Source organism: Labrus bergylta, chromosome 20, assembly GCF_963930695.1.
Source record: "Labrus bergylta chromosome 20, fLabBer1.1, whole genome shotgun sequence".
NCBI lineage: Eukaryota > Metazoa > Chordata > Actinopteri > Labriformes > Labridae > Labrus > Labrus bergylta.
In genome coordinates this window covers 17,284,426-17,304,476 of record NC_089214.1, presented here as the reverse complement: position 1 = coordinate 17,304,476, position 20,051 = coordinate 17,284,426, and the positions used below count along the sequence as shown (strand labels likewise).

The window sequence follows — 20,051 nt, the reverse complement described above, 5'->3', positions numbered from 1 at the left end:
TATGCAAAAGCTAAACAAACTCCACTGATAATGATATCAATTAACTGAGCCGCAAAGTGTCATGAGAAGAATGTCGAGGTTAAAATCACAGTTACTCCTCTACCTCTTTTCACAACCCACAATATAATTTCCTATCCACAGTGAATGACCTCTGGTGACAGACTATAGTGGTAGTTTCACAGAGCTGTTGGTTTCACAGCTCATCTTTTGTCTCCTAAGCAGCCACACCAATTATTCAGTGACAGCAATGGCTTGTGACAGAGACAATACATGCCCCTTGATGTTCAAAGACGCCTACGCTCCGATGCAATCAACGGATAGAAATTTGTGCATATATATACCCTATGTGAGAACGGCTTTAGAGATACAAACTGTTGTAGATGCAACTAGGCAATGAGCAGCCAAAAGACAGTGACGAAGAATAGAAAAGATTAACATTAATTTGCCCCAATGCTAAACTGAGTTATGATTGATTTCTTCAACAGGAAAACGCATTCCATACAGAAACAGCTGCACAGGACCCCTTCTGATACACACTCTATCCTTAATCACATTACTCGTCTTGAGTTCTGTGTTTTAAACAGGAATCATGGGAATCTACAGACAGTTAAAATATGACAAGCATTTCCACTAAATTTTCCTTTTTTTTTTTTTTTAATTCATGGAACATTCAAATTTCTGTCAGTTCCTAAGCAGTCGAAACACCAGCGTGGGCGGAAACAGGCAGAGGGTTATAAACAGAAAGCGGAGCACTGTAGGGAGTGCCGGTGCTCCACTTTAGCGCTCTGCTGCCTGGCTCTGATCCCCCAAGGTGGATTCAGAGGTAATAGGAGAAATCGGAAATGGGGCACACCACACATAAACAAGCACAGCACAACCCTGCAGAGGCCAAAAACGCTTTTACATCTGGAAAGTGATATCTAAACGGCTTCACTTTACGTCAGTAATAGCCACATATGTCTAACACAGACACATTTGTAGGTGATACTGAAGAGAAAAGGGTCCCCAGACGGTGGTCGCTGTCCTCAGAGGGTTGCGTGTAAGCATAGCCTGACATGTGTGCTCATCCAGAGCAAGAGGCTGCAGGGGGAAAAATGACTAGCAGCTGTTTAAAAGGTTCTGGATGCAGCCAGCATCGGTTATGTAACTGTGCACTTGGAGCCCAGTGCCTCCATCACTTGTATGCAAACAGAGACCTCTTTGGATAACAGTGGGGGGGGGGTGGTCAAGTTACTAGCTAAATAAATCCCACACAAGTACACCCACACGTGCCCTGACACCCTATCAAACTCTTAATAGTTCCCTCAACAGTTGGCGCTGTCAGTCTTAAGTGAAGTGTCACGGGCAGAAGGGTCAAGGAAATCTCACTGGAAGCAAAAACAGCCAGGCCACGGAGAGATCCAGAAATGTTTTTGGCTGCAAGCGAGATAGGGAAGCGAAGGGAGGAAGCGAGAGGAAAATAAATGACTGCGCCATCGGAAAGCAGGCCAGCTTAGGTGTTCTTACCTTTTCTGGGTACATGCTGTCCCAGTCAACCGAGCTACAGCAGTGAGCCAGGCCCAGAGAGAGAGGGACGGGGAGCGACAGGGGAGGGACTGAAAAAAGCACTGGGAGCGGATGGAGTGAGGGAAAGAAGAGGGAGAGAGTGAGAGGGAGCAAATTAAATAGGTGATGTATCCCCGTCATCAGCTCTGTGAATAACCGCCACACAGCGTCACAGGCTGACAGGCAGAGCCGCTCTGTGGATGCTGGAGAGGAAAGACAGAGAGAGGAGACCTTGAATCACAAAGCTACTCCTCCTCTGTGTTGTTTGTTGTTTGGTGGCTCTTTCATGGAACAGGCAGAGAATAAAATGCTGACTGTTAAAGCTGCAAAAAAAAGCACAAATCATGTGAGAGGCTTTTTAGCTGCTTGTGAGTGTTAGGAAGTTATAACCCTGGCATGTCAGAGGGGGAAACAGATAAATAAAGTCTTTGCTTAAGGCAACGGGCAAGATTCTGGGAGTTTGAGGGGTTCCGGTTTCTGTTTGTAGTCCAAGTGATGCCAATCACATGAGAAGACTCTGGTTGGATACGGTAAAAAAAAAAAAAAAAAACAGTCCCTGAGTAGAGCAAAAGAGGCAGAGAGAGAGAGCATGGGTGAAGATGCAACCAAAGACCCTATAGGCTTCAATTTATCAATTTAATCATTTCTGTAACACTTTACTGCATGTGAGTTCACAAGTCTGATTTGGATGACGTTTCTCAACCCCAAATCCATTATTACATGTCAAGTTAGTTCAGCAGTAAGACTGGAGGAGGAAGTCTTGACCTGCATAACAATTATTATGGGCACCTTGAAATCACCGACGTATTGCGTTCAAATCCAGCATCTAAATCATTGGCAGTTGATAGTCAATGGGTGCCCCACAAATTATCTTACAGTGTGAACATCCCATTTAGTTGTTGCAACAGAAGCTGCAAAAGCTTTGTAACTCAGCCAATGCTTTGTGAAACAATGCAATATTTTGATCTCCCAAAAGCTGTGAAGCCGTGCCAACCCATCACAGAAACACCTGAAACACAACGTCTGTCTTTTTTTTTTTTTTGCATTTTTCTTTTTTTTAAATCACACTAGTATCAGAGGTGTTGTCATTATCACCCAACGCTCTAACCTAGGTATTGGTATCAGGAAGGGGTAACACATTGGAACATCTCAATCCAAATTAAACACACTTGAGTGCAGATGAAAAGTAAACAAGGTGTTGTCTTGCTGACACTGTCGTCCTGACAAAGAGCTTCAGGCTTCTTTAACTTCCTTCACAGAGCTTGCACAGCATTGTTTGGTCTCCGTCTAAAACCTTCTTCCAGTTTCTTCCAGTAATAAAAGATCATCATGGGCGAGTATTTTTAGCTACAGCTCCTTTTAACAGGGGAACCCTTTTAAAACAGGCAAAGCCAGTGTGATGCGGTGACGCACGTTATGCAAAGTGAAGCATTTCTATGATAAATGACGCGGATGAGTCACCCCAGCCCCAACGGGAGAAACAGATAATGATCTGTTACAAAAGGGTTGTCCTCCATGTTTCTAAAATTAATAAAGAGGTGAACACTGAATATTTTATGAAATTATTCTAATGGTAATCTTAGAAATATATGTCTTATACCTCAATATAAAGGCGTTGAAGACTGGAGTATAGCTTATCTATTATCCACCACTTTGGGAAGAATTACAAAGGTGTAATCCTTCACCTTTACACAACAGACATAATTCTGCGAAACCCTGAGCCTGATGTCAACATTAGCTCTTGTGGTCGTCTTGAAGGCTCAGACCCTGGGGGGGCTTGTGGTTTCTTAATCCTCTTGTTATATCACAGGAGAATGGATCAGGAGGGATGTGGGGAAAGGAGAAAAAAAAAATGGTGGTCACAGGTTGGAGTGCAGACCAGAGGCTCTGAGTTTCCTCAGTGAGACCACATCTGACAACACGATTCAGTGTACAAAGGTTTAAGGGAGAGACAGGTGAGCAGAGGGGAATACAAGGCTGACAGCAGAAGAGGAAGCGACAGAGACGGGGGGGGGAGTAGAAGAGAAACTAAAGAGGCCCAGACACAGGAAAGAGAAGAGAAGTAGAAAGAATGCAGGCAGGAGGGCAAGCAGACAGACTCTCACATGAACACAGCGGATGCACTAATGGCTCAGATTTAATATTAAATTAAGGTCCAGTGCTTTGCTTTTGAATGGAGAGCAGACCTTCATTGACTTAGCTTGCCTCGATGTGTGTGAGTTTGTGTGTGTACGAGTGTGTGTAGGCACTGAGGCAGGAATGTCAAGCATGCACTGGAAAACAAGCAGGGGCCTCCTTTTCAGCCGGTCAGGGAGTAAGACTCTCGGCGGAGCTCCAGATTACGAGGCACAACCAACAGGAGACGGATACACTTCACAGCTCTGCTTGCACTCGTATGTGCCGGTATTTAATAGCGCATTATGTAAGAAAAGCACATATTTGTTGTACTTACTTCAAAAGATTTCATCTGATTTTACAGATTGGCCGTAATGAGAGCTCTGCAACGGATTTTAAACTATGCAGGCAAAGAATCCGCTAACATGTAATTAGCAGGTTGTTGTGGCGTAGGGATCTTCTGGAACAGGTCTTTTCTGTACAGTAAACTGAAAAGCTTCCCAGGATCTTCTAGTGTGTGAGGGAAAGGCTCTGTAATCATCCAGCATGCTGCCCTTTCTGTGAACAATGCACACATTCTGCTTCACACGGGAGAAAACTAGAGCCAGACTGATGCATCAGTTGCCTGTGATTATCAGGTTGGTATGGGCGTATTATAGATGTATTAGCATCAAAATAAATGTTTTTGTGTGTGCCAAGAATGAAACAGACAGAGAATTATGGCTTGGGGTATTTAAAATGCTGTCACCACCAAGCAGCAACCATCTGGTGATGGGAGAAAAAAAAAACTGCAGTTCCTTGAGCGTCCACTTGAAGCCAATGGAACCCAATTAAAGTAACAACATGCAACTTTTCCACTTTAAAATTGTAGTTTCACAGGTCGATTAAATACGATATAACTTTACACAGGGAGAACAACGTCTCTCCCGTGTCCACAAAGCGGCCTGATCACCTGTTAACTGCACAACGCAACTTTGGCAGCAGGCCAAGGCCATTTTGCTGGGAATGGATACAGCTTTAAGGCAAGAGTTCACACGCCAGCCTTCACTTTTAAAAAAAAGCCAGGAGTACATATAGGCGTAGGCTTCTAAATACCTTTATATAGATAAACCAGAGGTCAATTGGTGCACAATCCACTGCTCATTCCAGTTCAAAACATCCCTCTATCAGACTTCACATTTGTTGTAATCATTTCCTCTCTAAAATAGGTATCGGGTAAAGAAAAAAAAAAAGAGCCATATCTGTTGGGGTTTGAAAGAAACTCATATCCCTGTATAATAAATATTAAGTTTGATGTACTGAAAAATGTTGCAGTTAAACAATCAAACCTTTCTAGGAGTGAACAATTTCAAAGCGCACTTACGAGCCCCAACCACCACCCCCCATCTCGTCTATTTCAACGCGCCGCTGAGCCCCTGATACACACTCAGCCTTTGCTCTGTTGCACAAGTCAGCAAACATACGACGAAGCAGAGCCAAGCCACGTTGGAAGAGGCAACAGCGCGTTCATCTGAACACACGCTCAGACATTCATGACATCCAGTTTTAATGCTCTCCTCCAACTTTAATGGTGACCTTGTAATGTTGCCTCTTCCAGTCATTCATATAAGATAAGCAGTCATTCAGAAGTTTAAAGCTCACAGGCTTCAGCTAATCTCCAGATTCACCCAAACATGAAAACATATCCGTCTGGCCTTCTGTCCCTGGGTCTCTGCTGTCACACAGGGGCTATACAGCGAGCTCTGTCAGGGCCTGAGGCTCTCACACTTGGTCCCCATCCCTCTACGCCCACAATCGCCCCCCTCCCCACTCCTCCTGTAGCCACCGCCAGCTAACAGGAAGACCACACAGCAGGCTCAGACACACTCTGGCCTCCACTCAGCTGTTTCCTTCTGTTTGAAGAGCTTTGCGATTCCGTCCGGATACACTTACAAGCCAGTTATGTCATTGTTGCTATAGGCATCCTGAGAGCTCAGGACAGGAGATTTCTGTCAAACATGACATGCCTTTACTGGAAAATGTCTTATTTCAGGGCTTGTAATCGCAGGGAACTACTGGTTTTGTTATTAATATGGAGCGTTGCCTGTTACAGACTAAGAAGAGTTTCTTGATAGCCTAATGTGGCAGAATTGTGAAAGAATAGGGAGGGCCCTTCAGTGTGGTGGTGGATGCCTTGTTTGGAGTGTGTGTGGTATAAAAGCATGGATGGGGAGGCCTCTCAAGGTCAGTCTAATCAGACAGTGAGTGAGCGCAGGGCAGCCCGCATGGCTCCGTGGTGCAAAGCCACAGACACAAACACGTTCAGGGCCACCTCGTCTCTCCCCCCCCCCAACGTGACACGTCTCTGGAACGGAAAACAACAATCTGGCCTCGCACACAAACCCAGGGCGGAGCTTTCATCCACTCATTAAATCACTGTGTTTTGGAAAGAAAAGGAGCCGTTTCCCATCAGAAGAACTTTCCTCCTCACTATGAGAAGATATGAGTAAGTGGATTCCAAAACAGCCCAATTTAAAATATCTCTCTTTGTAAGGATTGAGTCTGTGTGGGCTTGTTTTTACCGGCATGTTGAATTTTAAAAAAGGTAAAACGTCTCTCAGAAAAAAGATAGGCGTAGAGAAACTCAATATGTTTATGTGAAAAACAGGCTTTAAATCATAAGGTTTTCCACATGCTCTTTAGAGAATAAACACTCCATCCCTCTGCCAGCCTCTTGAGAAGTGTGGAAAAGAGGTTTATTTTGCCAATCCCTTAAGAGCATAGGAGCTGTGCTTTAAGGAGGGAGGGGTGTCAACAAGCCCCAGCCACCCCTCATAGTGCTGAGGAGCAGAGGAGGGGAGTGGGCTGCAGCGATCTGCTGCTGCCCGAGTCCCGGAGATAAGCAAATTACATATGGAAAGCATGCAGACACACAGAGGCGTTAATCGTCACCCAGAGATCAAATCTAATCAATTAGAGGTGGCCAGCTGGCACTCGAGCGGAGGCATGACAGCGACAAATCCATCAATCAGGCTGCCCGTCTATTCATCCAGCGGCAGCTTCCATACAGAGTGTGTGCTTAAGAAGGGAGAGAGAAGAAGCTTGTTTGTGGAGGCCGAGTTTGGGTTAAGGAAGCGATCAAGAAACATGAAACATTCACCTAATTTCATCCAAGTTATTGACACAATGTCACAAGTTTGGTTTATTTGCCACAAAGAATATTGTCACGTACGGGTGTATATTCTCCAAATACATAACTCTCCAACATTTAATAGTTTCAGAGTAAAAATTGGATTTGATTTTTTATTTAAACATTTCTATTTTGCGTCAAAGGTTATGCATGAGACATACATTTAAATGCACAGTCTGTAAATTCAGCCGGGGCTCTCAATCAAAACAATAACAAAAAGATAATGTCGAGGCTGGCGGGGAATCATGGGAGTTCTCTCTGCTCGCCCCCCCCCCCCCCCAAACAAACTCCGACTAGACCGGAGTCAAGAAGATGTTTAGCCACGTTGTATCCAAGTGCATGACGTTTTTTAATCACAGCAGCACATACAGCCAAAGTACGGAAGCTTTCAGTCGCAGCTCTCGCTTCCTTTTGCAGCAGTCTTTGTCGTAAAAAAAAGGGTTTCCTGATGATTGTGTTAACTCCTTAGGGAAAGTGTATAATGGAGACATAACTTTAAGTTTTAATTTTGAGTATGGAAGCAGGTGTGAAGTTCTCAGCCTCATTTCAATCTAAAATTAAGACAATTAAAAGTAATAACCAACTTTCCAAGGACTTATTTTTTTGTTGCCATTTTATTGAAACATGTATCGATATGGTTTGACTTCTTCCAGAATCAAGTTGAAGTTTAAAATTCTGGCATTGCAGTGGTACTGGTAGCCTAGTGGTTAGCGCGTGCTTGCCATGTACGGAGGCTATTGTCCTCCAAGCTGGCGGCCCGGGTTCAAATGCGGTCTGTGGCTCCTTTCCCGCATATCATTTCCCAATCATCTCTCGCCTATTTCTGACTCTTTCCACTGTCCTGTCTCTAAAAATAAGGGAAAGAAAAGCCCCCCCCAAAAAAAACTTTTCCACAAGCACTTGTATTTGTTGTTGTTTCTAAGAATGACTTCAGTTGACGTCACACTGACACTTGTCAGTGTTGAGTTGGGAGCATCGTCGTGTCAAGCAGAGATGGGGCTGCAGCTTTGCATCATGCCTGTCTGTTGTTTTGCTCCACTGTTCTTTCCTTCACTGTTTCTCCACATAGCCTTTCCGTTATGTTGGACTTTAGAACTTGAAGTGTAGGTCGATTCTTACAACTATAAAAATGCCCTATGCTGACTTTCTTGCTTGCCACTCTGTATTACAGAAAACAGGGGATTCTTTCTTTTTCTTAAAAACATCAAGTATCAACTGACAAAATGTAATTTTCCTAACCCAAATATCTGCAAAATATCATAAATCTAGTGTAGGTCAGATTCTAAAAAGTCAGTAATTATTCTCAGAAATCAATTTATAAAATACAGCACGTCACAAAATGATCCTCTTGTTTTCTATCTCTCATTCAACCCCAGTCTGTAGCCGAGCATTGACTTGAAGCAGTGGAAGTACAGGAGTTGAAAGAAATGTTTTTTGCAGGGTCATTCATTTGCCTGGCAGCAGGCCGAACAGGACGTACTAAAACAACACCACGAATGGCACAAAGAGCGAGGGAGTGCGGTTCCACCTGCCGCAGCGACCACAGACTTCACCGGGAGGTTTCCCTGAATCCTGTCAGCTGTCTGTTTCTTATCCGCCCCTCCAGCATACTGTAGCCTGACACAAAACAGTGCGAAGAGCAGCCCATGCAAATGTAAATGGCCGAGAGTGAAATGTGTGTTTACTTTGGCCCGTGTGGTTTGACAAGCGTGAAATTAATTCAAAAAGGTTGGTGATGGCAGGCGGTAACACACAAAAACAACCCTTTTTCTCGCCTTGATGGGGGCTTTTGAGGTATGTCAAATCAACCTCCAAACCATTTAGCCGTCTGTCTTGTGGGGCTCTGAAGTTGTAAACCGTGTTAGCATGCTTCCATTCTCACTTTCCCTTCCTTCACATGGCGCGCCACACATGGCATTCACACTCCCTCACAGAGCGGTCCCCACGGCGGGGCGACAGGGGGCAACAGACTGATCCTCGGCAGATATGACCTACTTTCTATTCAAGCCCGTCTCTCTTTGTTCGCTCCACGGTGGTGGAGGAGGCTGCTGCAGCCTGTGGAACAAAGAACCCAAGCAGCACTTGGAGCCTTCAAACAAGCTGACCCTGCCTAGATTCAGCCACCCCCAAAAAAATGGCTCAGAAGAGCAGCGCAGCTCGGACTCCCACTGTCTGGAAATCTCCTCCTTTTCCTGCTTTGATCTGCCTCCGCTGCAGACGAGGGAGGATGCGTCCCAGTTCCTGGTGCCTTCCACTCACTCTCCTGTTCTCCTGGCACACAGGGATGAGACAGATACGATGGAGGTGGGAGAAGGCCGGAGTTATCAATGCTGGGGCTGCAGAGTCAGAGCGACGCAACATCAATACTACTATGCTTTGTTTTAAAGCCCACAACTGTTGCTGAGGTGATGCATGGCATCCACACTAATAAGCATTTTAGAGACCCTAAAACAGGGAGAGGTAAAGGCTCGTGTTTCTTGTTTTAGGTTTAGTCAGAACCCTAATGCATGAATATTTGATGTGGGATGACCACACAAGGAAATCAGCTTTGACTTGCAGCTGTTTACTCAAAATGATGAACTGACATGGTTTAATGTCTTTGTAGTCTATGCTTGCTGCTTTTGCAGAGTTCAATTCTGCATTTTATAAAGCTTCTACTGCCTACAAGGACGGGAGGGGAGCTATTACTCAAACCATTTCTGTGTCCAGCAGCGCTATCAGCCCTTTGACTGGGTCTGCAAAGTATTTTTTTTTAAATAAAAATAGTAGTGGATACAACTAGGGAACTTACTTGTGTTTTTGTTGGAAGGCAATCACTTTAGACAGACTCCTTTGAGATCATCTGCATCTAGGCAATTGCTTTTTGCTGTAATACCTAAACAAAAGTACTACAAGGACATCCGCAAGTTTTCGAGCAAAAGTTGCAGCAGCAAAAGAAAAGCACACAACCAATCAGTAGTGTTTGGCATTTGCTCGTATTAAATGTGGCTAATGGCTCTCAATTACAGAACCCTCTATTAAACAGTGAGCTGTGAACGTACCATTTAGTCTTTAATGACCCATTTAAAGCAGCCGCCACCCAAAAAACACACATCTGTACAATCCAGACAAATTACCCTCCTTGGGCAACAGCAGAAGATTTAATAAGCACCTGCAACTGTTGCTGCTTTCTTCGAATCCGGCAAATGAGGCACAAAATTGTTTGAGGTCGAGCGTTGTAGGGGCTGATGGATGAATGTGGCTCTGCAAGAGACGGGGAATGACGAACATGCAATCTCTGAACAGCCAATATCTCAGGATGTGATGGCGACGAGAGGCGGTTATCTGCAGCCAGCCCGGGAGAACAAAATGAGCACAGGGTGGGAAATAAACCGAAGACAGTGGAAGAAAAAGAATGAAAACTGAAGGCATAATTGAGATTATGAAAAAGGACAGAACCAAGGCTTCTCATGGGAGTCAGTACTTTAAATTTCCTGTTTGCATGGCAGCAAAGACAGACCAAACAGAGCTATGGAGCCTATACTGACTTTGGTATTGTGACTGCGTTTTGTACATTTAAAACTACTGCAAAACTCGCAAACAAAAACCTCATCAACACGTCAAAGATTCAAAACCTATGCCATTTCTCAAAAGAGTACAGTAGCATCTTACCTGCATTTGTTCTGTTGAGCTGCTGCTCAGCTCGTCCCCAGACTCAGAGTCGTTATGGAGCTTGTTAAGCCCCTCTCCCGGAGGCTCGCTCGGCGGGGACGTCTTATCACTGTCTGGACTTCTGTTGTGGTTGTCCCCCACTTTGAGCGGAGGGGAGTCCGCCCTTGTCCTTGGCAATGTGGAATTGTTAGCGTGGTGATGGTTATTGTTGTTGTGAAGAAGTACCAGTTCCGCCACCACCTTGCAGTGAAGGGGACTCCCCAGGTTCTGGTTAGAATCCTTAGACAGAGCTGGCGGAGTGACCCGATCAGAGGATGGAGACGGGGTGGAGGAAGGCGATGGCCGCCCGAAGCTGGACATCTCCGGCTGGGGTCTGTTGAGGTTCTCATTAGATGCTCGACAGATATCCAATACAGTAGGCTTTGCCCTCAAAGTGGGCTTCTGGGGGGGCATGAGGGCCCGACGCACCTCCCTGACATACTGCGCCGGCACGTAAAAAGCCTTTGTGCCCTCGTCCTTCCTCACCTGCCACCAATCCTCGTTGGTCTTCTTCACCAGCATGTACCACTCTCCCTGGCGGATGCTCACCATCTTGTCTTTGGCTTTGTACTCGTAGTCGTACTCCACCTCGATGTAGATCTGGCCCGGAGCAACGGGCAGCCCCTCTCTGTCAGCCATGGCTGCCGGAACAAGCGCTTGATCTCTGACCTCAGCTGCTCAGCAACCAGGGCCTGGAGGGCTCCTCATGTCTGACTGCAGGAACTGCTGACCTGCAGGAGAAAAGACACAGAAAGAGTTCTTCAGTTAAATGTCACAAGGTACATTTTATCACACAGGACCCTAGGCCAGTTCAAACTGTGACTTATCAATACAATCTTCATCGCTAGTTAGGAGATTGTGACTGTGAAATTAACATCAATAGCAATGATAAACTTAACACAGATAAATCTAACGGCCAATCATAGAGCAGAAATGATGACGACAATCACTTTGCTGTTTTTGCTTGCTTTTGAGATACACACTGGAGTACACGCCCACTTTACACTGCAGAGCCTTGTTTAAGCTGCCAGTGAGGAAAGTGAGTATCATCTGTGAATAAGAAAAAGTAAAATGAGAGTTACTGGAGCATTAAAACAACAGTAAGGGTGAACTAAGAATATAACCTCCAAGAATTTTAAATTGTTCATGAAGAAAAAAGTTGAATACACGTCCGTTCTTTTGGAGAATAGTGATAGGTCCTGCTAGCAGCCCTCCTACAGTTTTGAGGGACTTTTTGAACGTGAAATTGCTGTATTGAGGTTTTTTTAACTCTTTGGTAAAAACTTTTGAATGAAGGAAGACGCAGAGCTCTTAGAAACAAGCAGATATCATGTAAGCAGCAGCATGGCTTGTAGCCTCTTTATATATTATGTACTGTGTTAAAGGGCATTGAAGAGACACTTATTTTACCCCTACCTGTTTGTCTTTTTTATCATAGAAAAAAATCCTTGAAAATTAGCAGGAGACAACTTTAGCACATGTTGATGAACTTCATGCTAATCGTCAACTAGTGTAACATCTGTTTTTTTTTTTTTTTGCAAGACCCTCTGCAGCATTTAAAATGATACTTCATGTCATGAATATTGTAATTCATCAAACAGCCAGAAAACCACCCAAACATGCTCCCATTTCACTGTAAAAACCTCACAGCTTGTCACAACCTGCCTTATTACTCACCTGCTCACCATAACCACAAAGTGCTACCGCTAAGCTGCACACTCACACTATGACGGCGTGTTCTCCCAGAATGGACATACTCCGTCGGTGAGTGGAGTAAATAACACCACAGGCCATCTCCTCTCTCTGATCATCCAAAACCACAACAGACAGTCTACACTGATTGCTCTGCTAACCTACACCCCGGCTCAGGATATCCAGCCTGGTAACCCGACCGGCCTCTGCAGAGCTCAGGGTGATGACAACATGACCCTCACACACTCATCCTGCAGGCGATCCAGTGACTACAACAACTCCCCGGAGCTCATGTTCCCTCAGAGACTGCAGCCAAAAATAAAGTGCGATGTTTTAAATAGTCCCGCTCTGCACACATCACACATGAATACAGTTACAAGACGCAGTCAGAAAAGGGCTAGCATGTTGTTCATAAGACTGTTTTTTTTTTCACTACGTCAATGCTGCTACATAATGCTGCCAGTTCGAGGAAGTTTCTCATGACAGTAGTCCGGGATAGGATTTGTGGAGTATAACTCACCATACAATACGATATGATACACACAATATGTGGCCTGTGATAACTTTGATATCAAGATACAGCAATTAAAGAACATAAAATGCCCCTAAAAAGGTTAAGTGCAGGATTCATTAATTCACTAATAAGATGTCACTTTCAACTCTTGTGCTTCATCTCTTTTCTCATTTTCACTGCTGTACAACATCATCCTGTGGCACACATGGTTAGCTCATCTCACATTTGTCATGATAGCCAACGCCATTTTCAACATTTTATCAGACATAATTCTCGATTAGAAGTACCTATAATACGAGTGGTGAGCGACAGCGGTGAGAAATCATAACAACGGTTTATTTATCCGCGTTCTTCCTCTTTTTGGAATGACGATCACAGACTATCGGCGCCTGCTGGCATGGAGAGTTATAGCCTCTCATGCATGTGAAGAACGTACATGGTGGTTGGCCGTCGGCTGTAGTCTTTGCGGTGCGTTCAAGTGCAACTTTTTGGCCAAGACAAAAGGCGACGTGAGGCGATACCACAGGCGGCCTTGGTCGCCACTTGTTCTTTGCCACCTGCTTGGTGTGTCAGGGCCTTTACAGATGCCTGAGGTCATTCAGGCTTCTTCCATTTCAGTCTATGTTAAAGACACAATTTTTCAGAAATGAAACTTTTAAATATAGTACATTTTCATGGAAGCGTAAGCTGTCTATCATTCAATTCTACGACTTCATTCCATTTAAAAAGGTTGAAACACCAAATAAATCAGAGAGATGTTTCACAACAACGTATTCTGATTCTCTTTAGCCGACAAAGGACATCATGAGGGGCTGCTAGTTGAGCTGCCGTCACCGCCTCTAATTTTAGATTTGGATTATTTCTTCAAAAGCTTTACTTTAACTCGAAAGACACTGAGGTTCCCCTCATATAGCCTACAGTAACATTGATTATCTGAATCAGAAATACTTTATTAATCCCAGGGGGAAATTCGGATTATGTTGGAGTTCACAAGGCATTTCGCAGTATAGCTTAAACAATCTGCGGAGGTCTCTTTCTTTTTAACACGAACAGATCCAGTGATTTAAAATAATACAGTTAGTATACAGTTAACACTGAATGTAGCATCTACACACACAAATATCAGCGTTTCTCTGGCTCTTTAGAGGGGCTTCAGGGGCTGCAAACAGAGCTGCTGCTAACCTTAGCTCAGCCTGTTTTTCTCTCTTCACATTCAGATTTTTTGATGGCAATTAGTAACCCTACATTTGAATTATGTAGTCAAAATCAACCAGAATCAAAGGAGTGATGTTGACACCAAACAGAAAGAGTCTGTTCATGTCCAGCTTTTCAAGATAATAACTCTGCTGTGCCTGGCTGTTGTTGCTTTTATTTAGGCTGTTAGTTCAAACTATACCACCTTAAATAATGCCCAAAGTGTCTCATCAAATTTGACATCATGATCCACTGGAAAGATGTGTTTATGTTTACTCACTAAGCCTGATTGCACATTAATGCAGTTACAACACACAGTCTGAAATCTTCTTTAAAAAAAAACCTCACGGGGATGTTCCAGATATATCAAACACAGTCAGAGTGCGAGCCAGAGGACAGCTGGGACCTCTCCACTCCTGCACGGTTTGTTTTGGGATGAGGCATGTCATTGATCCGTCCGTCAGAGAGTCTCCCTGCATCGGTCAACCTAAATAAGTAACAGGAGCGGTCCCACAGCAGAGGAGATGCTACAGAGCCGCCGCTCCCCTCATATCCAATTCTCCTTCTTCCTCCCTAAAATAGCAATCGCCTCGCTCTGACATCCTGGTAGCGCCGTCGCCAGAAGCAGGTGCTTTTAGTGAGGCATGAGAACACGAGGCTAAAAGGGGCCCGTCCTTATGTAAAGGAATATGTACACAGACTGTGACGCTCAGACCGACAGCTACGCACCCAGAATAGATTTACGGTGGTGAGAGCTGTCTGTGTCGGAGAGGAGGCCCATGAGAGATAGGGCGCATGATCATAATGAGCAGAAATAGTTTCTGTTTTCTCTGTTTCAAAACGATGATGCACACACACACACACGATTACATCACACCAGGGCTTTTAGTGTGTTTGTGTCTGACAGCAGCAGCCTAGTCCGTGCCTGTCCCAGTACAAGCTCCAGCCATGATGTCATCATGTCACACACCCATATCCAAGCCGTTTATGAATGACTGTCTCTCGAGGAACACACACTTTCTTTGTACTTTTCTGTTGTGGATTTATCACAATCCTCATGTAACCCGACCTCTAACGCCACTCACACACTATCTACAGTTCGCACCATCAGCTGAGGTGCCAGAGATGTAGTCGGGCGTCTGTCAGGGCATCGAGTCCCGCACATGATAAGGGCACTATCAGGGATGTTGCATGACAGTGATCGTCCCGACCTTCTCACACTGACTTTATAGTGTGTGTGTGTGTGTGTGTGTGTTTCCTTAGTACATAAAACATGTAATACGTTAAACGATAAGACTAGAAGATGAGAATGTCATGGTGTGTTTGTCCAAAGATACCTTCATATGTGTCTTATTCATGGAGACATTAATCCTGAACATTAAAGCTCAAAACAAGATGCCCACCATAACAAAATCAATTTGAAGGGCTGATTTCTCAAGCCCAAACGATATAGAATATTTCAAACCTGCACTGATTTCAACAAAATGTTAGGCAAAGTCATTAAGCTTATCTTAATAGTTTGTGTTTGAATTAATTTGAACCTTTTGGTGGATCTAGCACCTATGTTGTACTGATACGACCATGCAAATAGAATGAAGAAATATATGGCAATTTAAGCATATTTACAATATAACACATCGTCAGCCAATACTAGAGCGGACTAAACATCTGCCCAGCTGTAATGCTCTGCTATATACTCTGCAGACAGTGTTAAGAGTAATAAATCTAGAGCCCTTTTCACACATGCACTCCACAGATTTCCTTGCATTTTCACACATGTACCTCGCAGCAGGAGATTTTCCCTGTCGAAAAGACGCCACAAAAAACACAGTATCGTGTTTACAACATATCCCAGATGGCAGTCGACACAACAGAGTCTGACGCTACTTAGACAGTTTTAACCTTTCTACTTGTAACGGGACGTTTTCACATTATAAACAAAGAGTGGAAAAGAAAATCCAGACAAGCAGAAGAGTATAAAGCAGCTTCATTCGTTTTTAACCAACCTTCCACTCTGTCTACAGACTTATAATGTGAAGATCTTGCAGTCCACTTCATAAGTAAAATAGATTTCATTAGATCAAATCTGTCCCACTATCAGCCTGCAAATTTTAACACTCAAGAATCCTTGTTTTTAAATGAGGAAACACTGGAGACATTTGTCTTGGTTGATGCTGAAACGCTTGGAAAGGTTATTTCTCAACTTAGACCCAGCAACCTGCCTTTTAGATCCCATCCCAACATCATTTTTTAAAAACTTTTATGGCTTTTTTAATTCCGAATTTCTTAACATTTTTAACTATTCTCTTCAGATGGGTGTTTTCCCCACTGCTTTTAAAACTGCCATCGTCAAACCTCTTCTGAAGAGAAATAATTGAGATGTAACTGTACTAGATAACTACAGACCAGTATCTAACCTGCCATTGTTAAGTAAATGTTTTAGAAAAACTTGTTTTTAATCAGTTAAATGATTTTATGAACTCCAGAAGCACATGTGAAATGTTTCAATCTGGGTTTAGAAAGAATCACAGCACAGAGACAGCGCTAGTTAAAATTGTGAATGACCTCAGGTCTAACATTGATAAAAAAAAAAAATGCCCTCTGTTTTAGTTCTACTTGACCTGAGTGCAGCCTTTGATACGGTAGATTACACAATTCTTTTTAAACAGACTCCGTAACGTCGTTGGCATCTCTGGTACTGTTTTTAACTGGTTTGAATAATATCTCACTGAAAGAAAATGTTTACGTAAGTATGGGTGAATGCTCATCTGGAGTTTATAAAATGAAATGTGGTGTTCCCCAGGGTTCATTTTTAGGTCCTACACTTTTTAACCTTTATATGTTACCACTAGGAAATGTCATCAGGAGGCACGGCATCAATTTTCATAGTTATGCTGATGACACACAGCTCTAGATTGCCGTGTCTCCTGATGACACAGGGCCAATTGATGTCCTTTTTAAATGTATTTTAGATAGTAAGTTATGGATAGCAGACAACGTTTTACAGCTCAACCAGGACAAAACTCAGGTTTTAGTTATTGGTACAGGAGTACAGAGAGATAAACTGAATGACAAACTCAAAGAACTGTCTTTTAATCCCTGTGAGCAGGTCAAAAACCTATGGGTCATATATGACAAAGACCTCAGCTTCCTACCTCATATCAGGGATGTTACAAAAAAGGCATTTTATCACCGCAAGAACATTGCCAGAGTCTGACAGTTTCTCTCTCAAGCCAATGCAGAGACACTTATTCATGCTTTTATCACCTGTAGAGCTGATTACTGTAATGCTCTTCTTTCTGGTCATCCCATATCAGTCAGGCCTGTATGATAAAAGTCAAACTTTGTCATTACCTGGCAGGGCAGAAAAAAACATTAAAATAAGCCTAAATTAAAGCATTAAATGTGGAGTAACAGGAGGCATATCAAACCTCTGACTAACCTCAAAGCCCAGCTGGTTTGCAGGGCCCCACAACTAAGTCACCACCACAAAACTTACTGTTCACCATAAATTCAAACTGACTTTTCGGTCACAATACAGCAGAAATTTACAACTCCCCCCCCCCGTCTCTCTTCAAACTGCTCCTGTGTCTTGGAGCGTTTTGGCCGAGGACCAGACTGAGTAAATTTCACTGGAACTGAATCCCAGTCACTGCATGGTGTCAGTGCAAAGTGAAGTCTCAGGGGGAGTGCGCTGGCCAACTTGTTGCTCTGTGCCCAAACGATGCTGCTGATTTTTTTAGAAACATGTTGGCACAGCAGCAGTGATTTAACAACTGGAGTCTGTGTAAAAGAACCAAAGCACCACTGTTCTTTGGCTGTTTAGAGGTTTGATCTTGGGTTTTCAAAGTGAGGCTATTGTGTGCAAAATTGTGTGTTTTTTCTATTGTATGTGCTGCTTTAATTGATAAAACAACCGACTCTAACCAATTAACTTCACCAGATTGGTCATCACACTGATCATGTGGATTTTGTTGCTTCTTTCCTGATTTGACAGCACAGGAAATTTGACATTATGGTATCTGTAAACAGATATCTAAATCTACACAAAGCCTTGTTCCCTGAGAAAAACTTTAATAATTTGATACTCTAAGTTAAACTTGGATCATTTCAAATTTTTCTGGTGGAAAATTGTAATATATCTGAACCCCTTGCAGGCAAAGCTCTTGGGTGCGCAGCTCCTGTTGTGTAACAGGAATATGAAGATATCGAGAGTCTTTTAAACATGCACTTTTATAAAAACATGACAAAAAAAAAAACAGGGTTGCAGCTGCCTGAAAATCAAGGTACGCGCCAATCGGAGAGATCACGACCTTGTGCTCCTGTCTGCATACATCTGCAGACCAGCCACATAGCAGCAAAACACCCTGAGACTGGAACTGCCTTTGTCCCTGTGCTTCATTCAAAACAGATGTGGCCAAGCAGCATCCACTCCAACATGTGCTGCTGCTGCTGCTGCTGCTGCTGCTTTATTTCACTGTATCTCTGCGAGTTATATGCTGCATATGTGGATGTGCCGAGCATGAAAACAGTGTTCTTTTGTAATTATGCAGCCAATACAAGCAGCATGGGACTATAAACTGTGGGCACATGAGCGGCCAAAGCATGCCTGGGGCGGGTGGTGGTGATGAGGGGGAGGACATAGGTGGGGGGCAGGGTCCCTTCCAGTCCTCCACAGACTGCAGAAAAACAACACAAAGGAGTTTAATCCATGTGCATCCATGACAAAGGACTCTGAGTCGGTATCATCAAGAATTCCGAGGACTGAGGGAAGGGGCAGGGACGTGACTGCCGGAGAAAGCCCCCCTTTGACGGGGACAAATAGCCAAACACACCGCGAGGAAATAAGCCCCACAAATCTGTAGGTGCGTGCCTCACAAGCTGACGCTATCACATGGACTGTTAAATGACCAACATGTTAGCCTATCTTAAAACAAAAACAAGGCCCGTGTTTATGTTAAATTACCAGTTGGAGACATGTTTTGTGACATTTTGCAGCTTCTCCGTGCCTGGACAAAAGCACTGCAGGTTCACAAACCCTCCGCTCTGCAACAGCGTGCATAGCAACAAAGTAACTCCGACAGAAGCCAATCGCCTTGCGCTGACCAGGAGAGGAGAAAGCCTCGCACAAACGTAAAAGATACTCACCTTGAAAAGCTCCAGCGCTGCCTCTCTGTGCTCCGTTTGAAACGTGAAGGTAGTTAGCACGAACTTTTCCCACCTATTTTACTGTCTGCAGCTCCAACTAAGTCCGCAGCAGACCTCCAGTCAGTCGGTCTGTTCGCAATCCCCCGCCTCTCTGTGGGCTGTCACGCTACTTTCTGGAACCTACGGCACATCCGGTCTAAAATTTCGAAGTAAAACTTTATATTAAAAAAAAGCTGCATGGTGAATCTAGATGTATTTTCTTCAAGTGTCCTTTCTATTTTTACATTAGGCTATTTTATTTTTTTAACTTCATCATTTCGAATCGATATTTTATTTAAATTTGTTTTAATTTACATATATTTCCAATTAATTTATTGCTTGGTCTTTTATTTCTCATCATTATTTTTCTCATCAATTTATTTAATTGTTATTTTATTGAATTCTTCTGGTCTCTAAATAGTTTTTAACAATCTGCCTTTTGTCAATCACTTTCCCGCTCTCCTTTAAAACACTTTGAGCTGCAATTGAATGTCTCTGAAAGGCTGTATAAAAATAAACTTGGCTTGATTGATATATACACTATATGTTTATAACTATATATAACTTCGTCTGTGTGAAGTGGGCTGAAGTACTTGCTCCAAATCATTTAATGTTTAATGTTTATTTTATGTATCAAAATAATGACCACTGAGTGAATGTTATGTTTGTTGTTTGTTTGTTTTTATTTTGAAGTCTTTTCTTAATACGATGCTTTGCAAGCTCACTTAAAATGATCAAATTAAAAACAAAAAAATAGTCGTGTCCTAAAATAAATACAAACCTAAATTGTCACGCATTGTTATTTAAGAAGAGTCTACTTCTCTCGATCTTTATATATTTTAATAATATCACAGTAGTGGGGATATATGCAGGCTATTTATATATATATATATATATATATATATGATGATGATTAAAAGCACTTCTAACCATTTTGAGTCACCA

The 20,051-nt window shown here is 43.2% G+C and overlaps 1 protein-coding gene across 6 annotated transcripts in view; it reads right to left on the bottom strand.

The window, feature by feature from the left end:
• The window catches only part of arhgap12b (Rho GTPase activating protein 12b), a 70,359-nt gene extending 51,135 nt beyond the window's left edge, over window positions 1-19,224 (bottom strand). For all 6 annotated transcript variants that reach the window (XM_065948833.1, XM_065948834.1, XM_020638577.3 and 3 more), the window contains exons 1-2: window positions 19,068-19,224; window positions 10,481-11,250 (exon numbers count right to left, since the gene is read on the bottom strand). In XM_065948833.1, the coding sequence (XP_065804905.1) occupies window positions 10,481-11,158 (678 nt within the window). In that variant the 5' untranslated portion in view covers window positions 11,159-11,250; window positions 19,068-19,224. The remainder of the gene's footprint in view (window positions 1-10,480; window positions 11,251-19,067) is intronic.
• Between the last annotated feature and the right edge of the window lie 827 nt (window positions 19,225-20,051).